This window comes from Mixophyes fleayi, chromosome 2 (genome assembly GCF_038048845.1).
Source record: "Mixophyes fleayi isolate aMixFle1 chromosome 2, aMixFle1.hap1, whole genome shotgun sequence".
Lineage (NCBI taxonomy): Eukaryota > Metazoa > Chordata > Amphibia > Anura > Limnodynastidae > Mixophyes > Mixophyes fleayi.
The window spans coordinates 30,852,522-30,869,347 of NC_134403.1; the positions used below are offsets into that span (position 1 = coordinate 30,852,522).

The 16,826-nt window shown below is 42.2% G+C and overlaps 1 protein-coding gene across 3 annotated transcripts; it reads right to left on the reverse strand.

Moving 5' to 3' along the window:
• Nucleotides 1-332: 332 nt before the first annotated feature.
• Nucleotides 333-12,235, reverse strand: CWC15 (CWC15 spliceosome associated protein). 3 transcript variants are annotated; one of them, XM_075198752.1, is made up of 7 exons: nucleotides 12,117-12,235; nucleotides 11,605-11,746; nucleotides 9,758-9,870; nucleotides 9,412-9,494; nucleotides 8,205-8,312; nucleotides 2,536-2,654; nucleotides 333-658 (listed from the first exon to the last, which is right to left on the reverse strand). In XM_075198752.1, the coding sequence occupies exons 2-7, from the start codon at nucleotides 11,733-11,735 to the stop codon at nucleotides 529-531; spliced, it is 684 nt and encodes a 227-aa protein (XP_075054853.1). In that variant the 5' UTR covers nucleotides 11,736-11,746; nucleotides 12,117-12,235; the 3' UTR covers nucleotides 333-528. The 3 variants fall into 3 exon arrangements, with proteins under 3 accessions (XP_075054853.1, XP_075054852.1, XP_075054854.1); XM_075198751.1 differs by having other exon boundaries at nucleotides 12,121-12,233; XM_075198753.1 differs by lacking the exon at nucleotides 12,117-12,235 and adding an exon at nucleotides 12,051-12,069.
• Between the last annotated feature and the right edge of the window lie 4,591 nt (nucleotides 12,236-16,826).

Consider the following 16,826-nt stretch of genomic DNA (forward strand, 5'->3'; position numbering starts at 1 on the left):
AAAAATCAATGTTCTCAAGTCGTATGTCACAATTACCGTGTAAACATGACGTATTGCTGCATTTCTGGAGCAGAGCCAAGCAACGGTTACCAAACTCCAATCCCATAATGCTCAGCTAGTCAGGAAATGGTACAAGTAGCGTGGAAGTTATAATTACATTTTTCTGGGGTCAATATAGTATGTTCACACAAAACGTCTAACTTGCTTAATTAGCTAAATTAGTCCTGGCAGAATGTGTACACAATATGCAGGAGGCAGTAGTACGATTATTCTTATGTAAACACATTAAAGTATAGCTTTTCTACATTTAAAAAGAAAAACCAGACAAGAAGTAGAAAAGAATGGGATGTTTATTCACATAGAAGCAACATAACATGCAGGGGGGGAGATACACAACATTGTGAACATCTGATTGGCGGCTGGAGATCCCAGCGCACCTCAATAGCAGTTCCAGAGAGAAATAATGTCCTCAATCAACGTGGTTAAAAAAAATCTCCTAGTCTTCTCGGCGGAGCACATAAAACTGTACTACTTGATGTATTTCTCCATAAATTTCTTGTGGAACTCGGAGCGTAGCGTGTCGTTTACAAATCGCTTCTCCTTTTTCAGTTCATCCACTCCTTTGGCGCAGTTCTTAAACACCACGTCGTCGTCCCACCTTAGAGCAGACAGATGTCAGGACTGAGCAGTGAAGGATTAACATGGAAATGATTCAAATAATCCTGCACACTAATTACACTGCACCCCATCAGCAGCATCTAGTGGTAATTACTGCTGTCTGCACAGAGAAACTGTCACCGTTCACAATCTCCCCTACTCTATAGGTGACCTAACAGTGCCAACGTGCCTTCAGTAATATATGATATTACAAGAATTCTACTTAAACTAAAGGGTATGTCCACTCATGTTTGTAAGCCTTTTTTTTTTTTTTTTTTTTTTAAATCTATTTATTGAATGTATAAAAATATTTTCAAACAAAACAAAACTTTGTTATCTATTCTATAAATGACTAAAAGGCTTAATGCACAGCACCCTTGGAGAGCAGCCAATTTAATCTTCCTCCAAAGTGCCAAGGGGTCCAATTCACGTCAAATTTAAGTTGTTTATCATGTAGATAGTACAGCATATTGTGTGCATGGAGAATATAACATACAAACATTTTTACGAGCTAGGATGGATGAGTTTCTAATGGTTTCCAATTTTTAGCAATTAAATATTTTGCCACCATTAAAAGAGAGAGGAGACAAACGTTTTGGCTTTGCTCCCTGATTACTAGCAGCCTAAAGAGAACACTATATTTATAGCAGTAGGCTGCTGGGCTGGTGCTATGCAGTTATCCACTCATGCAAGGTGTGGAGCACCCCAGAGAAGGAGTGGAGACAGGAGTGGAAGGAGGTTATGAAGGGGGAAGAGATCTGAAGGTCACAAGTGGAGCAGGGCAATTGCATTAGGGTGCATTTTGTGACGAGATCAGAGATGTAAGGTGGGGAATCGTTTAGTGAGCGCGAGCAGCTGGAACTGAATTTTGGAGGCAATGGGGAGCCAATGAAGAGGGACAGGGCATGAGGAGCAACGGGAAAGGAAGAATAGTTTAGTCACAGCATTCAGGATCAATTATAGAGGGGCAGTGAGGAGAGGGTTACAGGAGTCAAGTCAGGAAACAATGAGCGAGTGGACCAGGGTTTTAGTTACTTCCCAAGTGAGGAAAGGGGCATATTTTTGGAGGAGGCGACAACTGCTAGAGGACCTGGATGTGTGGAGTGAAGACGAGGGTGCATGCATGGAGAACAAGGGAGAGAGAAAGGTTCTCGGCTGTGAGGGAGATGTGGAGAGGGGTAGTGCCAGAAGCAGGGGAATGATAAACAGCTCAGCTTTGGTTTTGTTAAGTTTTAGGAAGTGTTGTCTAATTGGTGTGGAGGTGGCGGAGAGGCACTACACACACACAGAGGATAGGAGAGTGGGCAATAGGTGTCACCAGCATAGAGGCGGTAGTAGGAGCGTATGAGTTTACTGAGATAGAAGGTGTAGTTAGAGAAGAGTAGCAGGCCAAGAAAGGAGCCTTAGGGAACACCAATAGAGAAAGGAAGAGTACAGGAGCAAGAGTCGAAAGTAGAGACACAGAAGGCGCAACCTAAGAGGTAGGAGCGAACCAGAGGACGACAGTGTCATGAAGAGTGAGTGAAGGGTGTCAAGTAAAGAGTGATCGACAGTGTTGCAAGCGGCAGAGAGGCCAAGGAGTATGAGGAGAGAAAAGTGGCCCTTTAGACTTCAAAATGCTCAATGACCTACTTTTAGTTAAGGCAGTTTCGGTAGAATGAAGAGGACAGAAACCCAACTGAAGAGTCAACGAGAGGGTGGGAGAAGAGAAGGTGGGTCGGATGGTTGAAGACAATCCAATCTAGTAATACGGTTGAAGTTTCTGCAGAGGACCAGACACCACATTTCTGTGTCTGCGTTTACACTAAAGGGCTTTGTGTTACAGAGGGATCAAGATTACAAAGAAATAAATACACACACACACACAACAAAACATACCTTCGTTTCACTTTAAAACTCGCTTGAGCTTGCACAGGACCTGTGAGGTTCAGCAGGGGATTACCACTTAAAATATTCTCCATTCGGATTCTCTCCTCTTCAGCTTTCTGCTCTAGTTCCTAGTATTAAAACACATACACGTTAGTGTCCATCTTGTCGCTGGTGAACATTTATACAGATTAGAGTCCAGTCATTCTCTACAGAGACCCTGACTGATTTCCATGTAAGATGTGTTAGTATCAGTTGGCACTCACACGCTGCTTGCAGAAAACATGCATGGACCATATATTGCAGTGATACAGCGCCCCCCAGTGGCTAGATTTAAATGGTAGAATTTTTATCTTTTACCAACCACTTCCTTTGAAACCAGAATTCTCTCAGAAATGGGAATGTTCTTATTTTATTTAGTTAAGAAGAGTTCTACAAATCGGATTTGAAACAAGTTACTATTGCTCACTGCCAATGCTGGCAGCCAGGAGAGCAGAGCACCGTCGGAGAGAATCGGATTAGATAGTTTACATACTGAGTGGATTCTAACGCAGCTCCTGAATGGACAACGGCTGCAGCCAATCAAATGAGGAGCGGCGTTTAGTATACACCCACATTCCAGGTGCTAAAACCACCACAATAGGTTGGATCCATCAAGGCTGACTCTTCTCTCCAGGCAGCAAAGTAATACATTTCCTGAATATTTCCCAGTATTCATGCATTGCTGAATGGGAAATTCTGCAGATAAAGTTTTCAATTTCCCCAGCTTTAAATTAATTTAACTGACTTTCTAGGATATATTTGATGAGACTGACAAACGTCAAGAGCTCTTCGCCTGCACGCCAAAGTATGGATTGTAAGAATACAGCCCATTAATCCCACAAGTCGGCCGTCTCCTGTGCACGGCTATCGGAACGGTGAAGTAATATTTAAAGACGTAGAAAGCGGGGGACTTTAGAAATAGCAATGGTCTTTTCCCAGCGGTCTTCATCTTGTCATTTATTCCCGAATGGCGTAAGCAGGAGACTGAGTTTCATTACCGCGCACAAGTGACAAATTTATTTTAAACTACAAAGACCTTCAGTTTCTATTACTAGTAAAACACACGAAGATTAGTCAAAAGGGAAATTGGTTGTTCTTTGATTGCAGGGTCTGTAACAGCCCAATACATAATTAAATAAGAGCCTGAGGCTTTATGTTAGATACGCATTCTCTAACGCCAATAAAAACACTGTGCGCAGCAGGTCATCTGGCCTGACCCATATCTTATAAACATCGCATTTATTAAAGATACTGTTACACAGGATCATATCCATGGGGCAGCATGGTGGCTCAGTGGTTAGCACTTCTGCCTCACAGCACAGGGGTCATGAGTTCAAATCCCGACCATGGCCTTATCTGTGTGGAGTTTGTATGTTCTCCCAGTGTTTGCGTGGGTTTCCTCCCACACTCCAAAACACATACTAGTAGGTTAATTAACTGCTATCAAATTGATCCGTGTGTGTGTGTGTGTTAGGAAATTTAGACTGTAAGCCCTAATGGGGCAGGGACTGATGTGAGAGAGTTCTCTGTACAGCGCTGCGGAATTAGTGGCGCTATATAAATAAACGGTGATGATGTTGCCCTCTGCTGTTCACCTTTCCCAGGATAACACACTTAAAAGGAGCGTAAGCACCCTTCCTAATGTTTCCTGTATAGGTAACCCACAACTTCTATCAGAACAAACTATCCATAGGGTCTTTTTTATTATTATTACTCTTCTCTGTGTCATATAAGAGGCTCTACTAACATTCACAGAAGAAAATAGAAAAATCACAGCAAGATCCAAGCTAGTGCTAACGGACATTAATCATTTTCCGCACAACATGGATGCAGTGTAAAAGGGATTGCAGACAGGAAGTCTGCTCTGCGTAGGAAATTATCTTCCCCACAAACACAACTTTAACAGAAACATTCTTTTCTGATAAGTTCTTGTAACCTTTACATGTATATTGTAAATATAATAATAGTAGCTCTTTTACACAAAGTAACTGATTTTAATTTTAGTGACCCTTTTAGATAGAATAGGCAGAGGAGGTTTTATTTCACTGGTCATCGCGCTGATGACGAGTGAAATAAATAGTGCAAAATGTTAGGGAACCACTGAGAAAGTGTTCTGTAAAGGTGGCATTATTTATGAGGTCTGAATTATGATTGATGAACATTCCCACTGTATTCTCAATGCTATATGTTGGGCTCTCCATAAGTACTGCAGAAAGTGGCATAAAAAAAAAAAGAAATAAAATCCATTAATAAGTCACCGCTGTACAGGGCTCTTAGAGATACAGTATGAACGTCTGATCCTGTAAGTCTTTGAGTTTGCCTTGTGTACAATGCAGCTATGAAGCAGAGCATCGATGCCGGCATTTGATAAAGCCACTGCAAGCATATGTATTCCCCACAGACAGACAACGCAGACTGACACACAGTTATCAGCTATAACTCAGGAGGCTTTCTATCTAATTAAAAGATACCAGTCTTCCCAGCCACAACTACGGTCCTATTCACTTGTGCCGTGTATATCATGTGCGGAGTTGTTGCGAGAGGAGAATGGTCTTGGAAAGAGAATATGATTTCATCTGCTAGTGGCAGGAATGTTAATTAAAAATAAAATTATGCTATGTAATTACCAGAGGCTTCAGCACAGAAGAAGTGAGGTAATCTGATATTCTAAAAGTTAATTGAAGGATAATGAAAACACTTCTTGCACATCCACAGAGGTGGTTATGCTCAGAAAAAATGATCAGATACAGTATTGCTTTGCTGAATACATGTGGAATAAGGTTCTAGTAAAAAAAACTCTTCCCTCCAACTCTGAACGGGAAACAAGAGTGCAGCAAAGTAGATGTTAATTAATAAATGGTCTTCTCAAGTGTGTTGCTCGTACAGGGCTGAAAATTCACATCACAAGCTAAGACCAAATAAAATCTTAATGCAATTTAAACTGGCAACCCCAAATGTGCCATTATTGTGTAAATGAACTGTAATAACCCATGAAGTCCTCTCTATATAGAGTTGCAGAATGCATATCTGACCCTGGTGGACTGTACCTGACGCTGAGAGAGCAGAGCAGGGAGGTAAGATAAATGCTGATCAGTAGTTACAGATAGACTATGGAGAGGACCTGTCATTATACACATGGAGCAGACTATGGAGAAGACTATGGAAGAGGGCCTGTCATTATACACATGGAGCAGACTATGGAAGAGGGCCTGTCATTATACACATGGAGCAGACTATGGAGAGGACCTGTCATTATACACATGGAGCAGACTATGGAGAGGACCTGTCATTATACACATGGAGCAGACTATGGAAGAGGGCCTGTCATTATACACATGGAGCAGACTATGGAGAGGACCTGTCATTATACACATGGAGCAGACTATGGAGAGGACCTGTCATTATACACATGGAGCAGACTATGGAGAGGACCTGTCATTATACACATGGAGCAGACTATGGAGAGGGCCTGTCATTATACACATGGAGCAGACTATGGAGAGGACCTGTCATTATACACATGGAGCAGACTATGGAGTGGACCTGTCATTGTACACATGGAGCAGACTATGGAAGAGGGCCTGTCATTATACACATGGAGCAGACTATGGAAGAGGGCCTGTCATTATACACATGGAGCAGACTATGGAAGAGGGCCTGTCATTATACACATGGAGCAGACTATGGAAGAGGGCCTGTCATTATACACATGGAGCAGACTATGGAAGAGGACCTGTCATTACACACATGGAGCAGACTATGGAAGAGGGCCTGTCATTACACACATGGAGCAGACTATGGAAGAGGGCCTGTCATTACACACATGGAGCAGACTATGGAAGAGGGCCTGTCATTACACACATGGAGCAGACTATGGAAGAGGACCTGTCATTATACACATGGAGCAGACTATGGAAGAGGACCTGTCATTATACACATGGAGCAGACTATGGAAGAGGACCTGTCATTATACACATGGAGCAGACTATGGAAGAGGACCTGTCATTATACACATGGAGCAGACTATGGAAGAGGACCTGTCATTATACACATGGAGCAGACTATGGAAGAGGACCTGTCATTATACACATGGAGCAGACTATGGAAGAGGACCTGTCATTATACACATGGAGCGGACTATGGAAGAGGACCTGTCATTATACACATGGAGCAGACTATGGAAGAGGACCTGTCATTATACACATGGAGCAGACTATGGAAGAGGACCTGTCATTATACACATGGAGCAGACTATGGAAGAGGGCCTGTCATTATACACATGGAGCAGACTATGGAAGAGGACCTGTCATTATACACATGGAGCAGACTATGGAGAGGGCCTGTCATTATACACATGGAGCAGACTATGGAAGAGGACCTGTCATTATACACATGGAGCAGACTATGGAAGAGGACCTGTCATTATACACATGAAGCAGACTATGGAGAGGGCCTGTCATTATACACATGGAGCAGACTATGGAAGAGGACCTGTCATTATACACATGAAGCAGACTATGGAAGAGGACCTGTCATTATACACATGGAGCAGACTATGGAGAGGGCCTGTCATTATACACATGGAGCAGACTATGGAAGAGGACCTGTCATTATACACATGGAGCAGACTATGGAAGAGGACCTGTCATTATACACATGGAGCAGACTATGGAGAGGACCTGTCATTATACACATGGAGCAGACAGGCAGTCCAGCAACAACTCAAACTCTTGACATCAGTCAGTTCTATATTCTTGAGCAGTTTGGTTGTTTCGACAAAACTGACTCAAAGGGGGCAATTCAATTGGCCGCGTTACTGTTAAAAGTAACGCAAGCTGCGCATTATTTTACGGTAATAGTGCGCGTAATTACCGTTATTACGGTAGCTTTAACGCCAGAAAGCTGAGTTAACATTACCGTAAAAACTTTAACGTGACGGTATTTCGAGGGGGGGAATCGAATTCCCCCCAAAATATGTAACGAAATGGTGATGAAAAATCGCTGCAAGCTGGATCCAAAACGAGTAGAGATTTGGCCACCAAGCCGCAATCTGTATGTGTGTGGCCATCAGCAGGGCAGCCTGCATAGGTCCCTCAGTATCGAATCAGCCCAATACGGAAATGAACCGGATCTTTAGCCCTCAATGTTTCTAGCTAAGTTAGTCACCAAGTGATGTCACCAGTCCTAGCAGACTGACAGGCTGCTTCAGAAAAGATACAAATCTGCTGTATATAGAGGACAGGTCCTCTATAAGTTGGTATCTTTGACAACAATATATGAACACTCAGTGTGAGAAGCTCAAACAATGGAGCATTAGCACATACGCTGCAATCTGACAGATGATGTTACACTGACCAGTAGAAGTGATTTCAGAGAAGCGGTTGCTTCTTGTAAGGTGTAAATCAGGCCTGTCCAACCTGCGGCCCTCCAGATGTTGTGAAACTACAAGTCCCAGCATGCCCTTCCAGCTATCAACAGGTTGTCTACTGGCAAAGCATGCTGGGGTTTGTAGTTTCACAACACCTGGAGGGCCGCAGGTTGGACAGGCCTGGTCTAAATTGTATTTTTTTTTTTTGTTAAACAACATTTAGTTCTGCAGAGAAACAGAAGAGAATCTCTGACCAGTTACCACCGCTTACCTTCCGGGCCTGCTCCTCTGCTCGTTCCTTCTTAATTTTCTCCAGCTCTGCTAGCAGGGCCGCAGTGTCATCATCACTGTCATCATCCGAGTTGCCTTCTTCCTCTTCCTAAGGGGAAAACCAAAGATCAAATCAACATCCCTCCAGCATATTTCCCCGTCACATAGAAGGTCATCGTTTCACAAACATGTGTGTCCTCTAACTGCTACATGTAGAGGCTCCCAGACGAACCAACGGCCTCCCTATGTACAGGTTATCCTTAATTATATGCGGCCAATATTCTAGGCACCACCGACTAATAAGCAGAACGGTCATGAAACACTGGATCAGCCCGCTGTGTGTAGAGGAGACGTGCTCTCATTTCTTAAGGATTTTTTTTACATTGATTCAAGTAGATGAGTTCCTTCGTCAAATTGCATTTCAATGCTGCTACAATAATACAAATGTACATTCAAGTCCTTGTCTCCAAAATATGCAGTTTTTAAATATCTCAATGAAACAGCAAGTTAACCGAGAGTCGGAACCCATCACATTTCAAACAACTACATCTAATAGATTAATATGAACAAGGAGGTTACATTAACAACCGCAGTCTGACGCTGCAGAGAAACAAGTGATCTATTAATACAACTCCCAGAACAGCAGATGTTGTTTTGGAAAGTATAACTGCAACATCCCAGGAAAGGGGAATTTGGAATAGCAAATAACACACACACACAAAAAATAATTTGTGTTGAAAACAAACAAAGCATCAATTATCTAGAATGTTGGCAAACAAATGAATATACAAAGAAAATAAAAATACACAAAAGGGGAAAAATAAAAAAAAGTTACATTTCTATTTGGAATGATCTGTAGGTACACAGTGGACAATAACTATTCAGGTGTTTTGTGCACTTCATGTATCCGATATGTGAAAAGATTGTTCCTTGTTCTCCACAGTGTATTGTACAGAGGAATAGTAACATGCTCCATAGATCACTCTACTCTGTATATGAGAGGTGGAGACTAAACACAATACTCATCTACTAACATTACACACAAGGTGCAAACCTGCATCAAAACCAACCAGAGATTTGCTTGCAGTGTGTACAGACGACTAAGCTCTAGACAGAAGTGTTGCTGGAGTCTTAGAGCAGAGTTGTACCTTTGAGCAATGTCACTAAACAATCATCAATAACAGAAGAAAAGAAAGAAAACTACATACATCTGTGAGTGGATCGTCGGCATCAAGGTTTGCTGCTGGAATCTGGTCTAGACGCGGTTTCTTTGACACGGATGATGTGTGCTCTAATAGAAAAAAAAAATACAAGTGCCAGGACAAAATCAGAGTTGATTTATATCTATTTGTCCCTTATATTCATTTATACAACGACTGCGCCACTTTCTGAGCTCAGAGCTTGCTGACTTTTAGCTAAATTACTGCTTTAAACACCAGCAAAACATTGCACTAATGTAAAAGTAAGAAATCGGTAACAAGCAAAATACTTTATTAAAACCACCATCACAATTAGTTGCAGCGACAGCATAGGATATGAGAACCCAGCTCCTACCTCTTGGTGGTCGGTCTCTGTTCTTCTCTCGGACAGTGACGCGCTCCCTCTCTTCCAGCTCCCTCCTAAAGTCCCGGCTTCTCACCTCCTCGGGGGCATCCTGGGTGGTTTGCCTAGAAACACAGAGATGTAACTGGGATTACATTAGGAATTGATGTCTCAATTCATCAGTTCTCAAAACTAAACCCTGAAATGTCATTTTTCAGATTTAAACCAGAAAGATAAATAACAGCATTTTGCCAAGTTTCTACTACAGCTCTATTACACAGTATAGTATGGAGTTGTGTTCATGCTGTTGGCTCTTTTCCCCACATCCAGTGGCTGTGCCCAGTATCAGTTAGAATCTTGATCCATAGGGCAGTTACACCCGAACAGCTTCTCTTTCCCCCCACGTTTTTGTTTTGCTGCTGTATTCATGCTGTTAACTAATGATTGCTATATACGAGATGTGTATGTTCCTGATGTAATACACTTACAAAGCAATTTTTTTTTTTTATAAAAGAACAATTAAATAAAGTATTACAACCACACGCACCACTTATTCAATTCACATAGTGCATTTTATAACAGCAAGTCTGCCACTCAAACTCTGCCTGTTCAGTAAGAGAAGCACCTCCCCCCTAACATAGTAACCTAATGCAGAGAAGTGAGGAAGTAAGCTGGACATATATAGTTATGTATAATCACTCCAGTTATTTCATGTATATTATTCAGATCAATAGTATGAAATCCTTTTTATGTATTTCTGTTAAATAGTGGTTTTACTTGTGGAAGGGGAAATGCATTCACAAATGTAAATGGAACCTATATACTGTATTAATTGAGTGTATGGTATATATACACACACACACACACGACTTCAGCAACTACCATATGCACATCTGCTTTTTACACAACATTTAAAGCCCTAGTGTGTCTTATTTTTAGACAAACTAGAGATGTAAATACTGTAACTTATGGAACCTAAATTCACAGCTTTCAAACTTGGGAGCTTCCACTACTGTTTATCATTCCCATGATCACTTATTTGAATTGTAACAATGTTGCATCCTGAAGAAATGTAGAGATCAGTACTACAGCACTGAGGTCTCCTGTATGTGTACACTATCAAGAGCAAGTTATCTGCAGTGGCTACAACTGTTGCGTACTACGCGCATGGATTCTCTTACCCAGGATGCTTGTGGTTAACAGTTTTTTGGATAAGCACAATGTCTAAAATATACTTTAAAAAAAAAAAGAGCAAAACAAATGCTCTTCAATCAATATGAATATATGGGATATGGATTAATAATAATTATATGGACACCATGAGTCAATCCATACCACCACTACTTATTTGAATAATAACTCTACATTTCAGTGTGGAATTGTGCCACTCAGCGCAGCTCACTTGGCTTATTGTGGCAGAAAAGTGAAAAAGCCATTGGTCTAAGAAGAGGTTCAAGACTCAAGTTACAAACCTTAAAAGAAGTGTGTAAAGTTCCCAAATCTAACTCTATAATAACTTTGAAAGTCTAATCTACATGGGAACAAGAACAGTCAGACATATATATATATATATATATATATATATATATATATATATATATATATATATATATACCGAATGGCTTCACTGCAATTAGCTCACATGCATGGTGTATAGTAATAATCGCAGACTTGTAGATTAAATGTGAATTAATCAATACACCATGTAGCACGTGTATTACACAGGTGACTCAATAGGATGACATAGTAATCCTACCTCGGGAGTGAAATTGATCATATTAGAAGTAATAACATTCTGGTCAGTGATGTGTATGATCCTATAGATCACACACATTATATTCGGGAGTCTATGTACTTACCTGTATTTGATCTTTGTATGTGACGGGAGGTCTCTGCTGGAATACTGTTTGGAGAGCTGACTGAGGTCCCCTTCTCCTTTTCCTCTGCCGCCTCTGGCTGGCTCAAACGTTGGCCTGGCCGCGGTCGTCATCTTCTAAGCAGCTGTGTCAAAAGAAAAGAGGAGAAAGTCGCAGCAATTATTACTGAGCACCCAGAGTGTGGGGGAAGTTACAGACTAGAAGAGGCATGATGTATATTTATAGTAGTATTAGGCATCATACAACATATATGTATATTATTACACAGCACATACAGTATGAGGCATAACATACATGTATATTAGTATGAGGTATCACAACATATATGTATATTATTACACAGCACGTACAGTATGAGGCATCATACAACATATATATATATATATATATATATATATATATATATATATATATATATTATTACACACAGAGGACACCCGGATAGTTACTGAGCCCTCACACCCCGGCTCTCAGCAGTTACAGCCCCCATGAACATACCCCGGAGGCTCCTGCCCCTCCAACCCGGAATAACGCGTTGCTAGAACCGGAATCCAACGGTGTGCGTCTTAGACAGCGAGACGGCCTTCTCCCCAGGTACTTCCGGCGCTCGGTTATTACGTCACGATCCAAATGAAGATCATGTCGCCATCTTTGATGTGGGTATCAGCCAGTAGTCTCCCTCTACTAGATGCAGATAAGATACTGCGGATATATATATATATATAATGACTGGTGTTTATTGCGAGTATAACCAAGCTCACTATAATAAATATAAGTGAAGGTCGTAATATAATATAGTTTCCTTTTTTTATCTAGTAAATTGTAACCATCTGACAAAAAAGTTCACGACTTTTTCCACTTATTTACAAATTGCAGGGACCTTATTTGGCATTAGTTGCTGAGTGATGTGTTTTGTGGGTTTCTTTTTACATCAATTAATCCAGCGCAAGTTACTGCAATAGGAAAATAAACTAGAGGTGTCTACTGACCCCTGTGTTTTGGTTTTGGTTTTGGTTTTGGATCTTTCTTTTTTTTTCTTTTTTTTTAAAATACTGCTCAAATCACATAATTTGGCGCTTTTTTTTTTCATACATTGTTATCAACCTCAATAACATTAATTTCCAGTCATTTCCAGTCAATTTTCGTGACAAGAACACTGCTACCCCTCCGGTTTCTGTATAAGCAATGATACTGAGCAATAGCACTGGAGAGTGACAAGAACACTGCTACACCTCCTGTGTATGTGTGAGCAATGTCACTGGAGCCTGGAGAGTGACAAGAACACTGCTACCCCTGTTTCTGTGTGAGCAATGGCACTGAGCAAAGTCACTGGAGAGTGACAAGAACACTGCCACCCCTCCTGTTTCTGTACGAGCAGTGGCACTGAGCAATGTCACTGGAGAGTGACAAGAACACTTCTACCCCTCCTGTGTCTGTGTGAGCAATGGCACTGAGCAAAGTCACTGGAGAGTGACAAGAACACTGCCACCCCTCCTGTTTCTGTATGAGCAGTGGCACTGAGCAATGTCACTGGAGAGTGACAAGAACACTTCTACCCCTCCTGTGTCTGTGTGAGCAATGGCACTGAGCAAAGTCACTGGAGAGTGACAAGAACACTGCTACCCCTCCTGTTTTTGTACGAGCAATGGCACTGAGCAATGTCACTGGAGACTGGAAAGTGACAAGGACACTGCTACCCCTCCTGTTTCTGTGTGAGCAATGGCACTGAGCAAAGTCACTGGAGAGTGACAAGAACACTGCCACCCCTCCTGTGTCTGTGTGAGCAATGGCACTGAGCAAAGTCACTGGAGAGTGACAAGAACACTGCTACCCCTCCTGTTTCTGTGTGAGCAATGGCACTGAGCAAAGTCACTGGAGAGTGACAAGAACACTGTCACCCCTCCTGTTTCTGTACGAGCGGTGGCACTGAGAAATGTCACTGGAGACTGGAAAGTGACAAGAACACTGCTACCCCACCTGTTTCTGTGTGAGCAATGGCACTGAGCAAAGTCACTGGAGAGTGACAAGAACACTGTCACCCCTCCTGTTTCTGTACGAGCGGTGGCACTGAGAAATGTCACTGGAGACTGGAAAGTGACAAGAACACTTCTACCCCTCCTGTGTCTGTGTGAGCAATGGCACTGAGCAATGTCACTGGAGACTGGAAAGTGACAAGAACACTGCTACCCCTCCTGTTTCTGTACGAACAATGGCACTGAGCAATGTCACTGGAGAGTGACAAGAACACTTCTACCCCTCCTGTGTCTGTGTGAGCAATGGCACTGAGCAATGTCACTGGAGACTGGAGAGTGACAAGAACACTGCTAACCCTGTTTCTGTGTGAGCAATGGCGCTGGATCTCCTGGGGAGGGAGGTACTTATGGAATCCAAAACCGGCGAGATCCGACGATGCAACAATGACGTTTTGCCTCGATTTAGATCCAAGGAAGCGGGAAAGTACTGAGCCAGCTCGGCTCGGTACTCAGATCGGTGATGTTCAGGGGGGTTTGGTTTTCGGAAAACCTTGCCTGAGCATATCTAAAATAAACAGGAGCAGAGGATTTTGTTTGTTTGGGGACCATATTTGGTCGCCAATGGCGGCATCTGCAGGGTGGGTGCAAAAGTTTGCACTGGTTTATGAGGAACTGGATGAATCAGGAGTGATCCTTGGTATATGTGGGTACATGAGTGTTTCTACTTTTGCATTGAAATGGAAAAAAATGTTTCCTTTGGTATCATGGAATTATCTAAATGAGATTAAGGTGTGGATATGGCACATTTAAAGAGACACACAGCCTATTTTCCAAGCAAAATGACTTGAATTCTCTGAGGTCCCAGAGATCGGGCCTCATCCCTACAATTATGATTGACCACATTTTGAACCTTCCAGTTGCACATCTGCAGAAAGCTGTTTCTAGATGTACTGTGACCAATGTAATAAATAACTTCAAACCCAAAAACAGAATACATGTCATAAAGACTGCTCCGATATCATATTTAATCAGAGACACAAATAAAGCCTAAATGAGCAATATTTTAGAAATAAAGAACTTAAACATTCAATTAATGAAGGTGGAAGACCAAAAGTGTGAATAGGTTGGACTTTTATGGCCGGAGCAATTACTAACTTGCAAAACTAGATACACATTGATTTTACGGGGGGGGGGGTGTTACCAAAGACAGTGAAGGCAACGTTCACATGTGCTTGACAGACAGGTGGGAGCATATGCGCCCATAAAGGGGTAATGCGGTTTTGCAATTTTTGCCCTTCGTTAAGGACCCTTAATGTGTTCATGGTGGTCGCAATCCCAAGACGCCGCAGCAGAAGACCCAGGTTGTTATGTATAGTCTCCTGCATTATAAACCCAGCATCTCTCCGCCATGATAGCTAGCGGAGAGATGTGTTATGCCACACGATTCCGTGTCAGGCCCACGTCTGTTAAGTTTGTGGCAACAAAAGCTCTATAGTCTGTGGTCGATGTGGACATTTTCTGAAAAATGTAATAGGAATGTAAGTGAATGGAATTCGATAGTTTTACAGTGAAGGCAGTAGGAGAAGTGGATGTATGGCATACCACCGTATACACCCCCACATCCAGTGTGTATAGGCAAAATATACCTTTTGATTGATGATACAAAGATCTGTTATAAAAATTAGCAGTGTTTAATGAACTGACAAAACAGTGTAAGCTGCATTATAATGCTGACAGGTAAAGTAATGTACTGGGCAGAGTGAAACCTCAGATATATTGCATACTTACTGACTTTTAACTGAAATTCATGGCATTGTATGGTGGGGGTGTGGCTTGATAACGCAAATCGCATCTTTAAGCACCGCCTCCACCTAAATCCGGAAGGATATTCTGGGAGAGTAGGCAAGTATGGTATATTGTATTGAGAGTGATGAGATTGGGGATCTGGTGGTGCACTCCTATTGGGGAATGGTAGCCACTTATCTGATATCCAGTACAACGACATGTATGGTCCAGCCAGAATCTCTGGCAGCGTCCAACCTCTCTCTGATCCAGTGGTGGAACTACCATTGGTGCAGCAGGAGCGGTGCACCGGGGCCCTTGGAGGTAATTGGGCCCGCTGCACGAGGTACTAGTGAGCTGTGGGCCCCGGTTTCCCTCCTCCCCGCTTCCCTGCACCGGGGCCCAGAGCTCACTAGTTCCACCTCTGCTCTGATCCCACTCTTGTCTTTTTATACATCTTAGTCCAGCCATGAAGATGCACACACACTGTGCCAAGGGCTCATAGGAGGTGTGGTAAAGTCATCAGTCTGCTGCTATAATTGATTATTGTCTATGGTAGTGGCGCTACACCAGAATTAATCATATCTAATAGAGCCTGTGTTGGTTCATGTCTGACTGCTCTCTCTCAAACTATCACAATATACACATTTGGAAAGCCTCTCATCACTCAGTTTACTACAATGGAAAAGAGTGCAAGCCATAGACAACGCTGGGCCTGATTCATGTTCCAACATAAGTCCATTTATGTGCCGTCTCTTGCGTGAATTTGCTCTGCGCATGTTCTGAAACTGGACTTATGCCACTGAACGCATTTGCATACAGTTCATGCCTGAATGCAAATGACATGACTGCCTACGAATGAAAGTACAGAGCAGGGGTGGGGGATGAGAAGAGGGGGACGAACGTGGGCAGTGTACAGTAAGGGCCTTGCGGACAATACAAGTTCTGGATTCCTCATAAATACAATTGTTTTCTTTGTATCATTTATACCAGCTACAGGGCAGGTGTAAGTGCCGACTGATAGTGATGACTGTCACGGCATCCTCTTTGTACTAATAACTACACGTATATGTGCCACTAGATAGCACAGAACGTGTGTATGCAAGTAGGAGAGACTATAAAAACGCATTGTATGCGCAGTACACATAAAGAACTTTTTAAAGCACATTTGTATTCATGATTATAGTATTAGTTGTTCATTTATTTATTTACATTTTTTGTCATATTTTCTGATGTGACTTTATATTTGACATACGGACCTGCGTATCCTGTGACTGCTAACATCATACTTGCCAACTCTCCCGGAATTTCTACAAGACTTCCAAATACCGGGTAGGTCTCCTGGGCTATCAGGAGAACAGGATATTTATTATCCCACATCCTGCCCACTACACAAGTTGAGTGCAAATTGCTGTCGGACTTGAATCAGGCCCACAGTGGGGTAAGTGT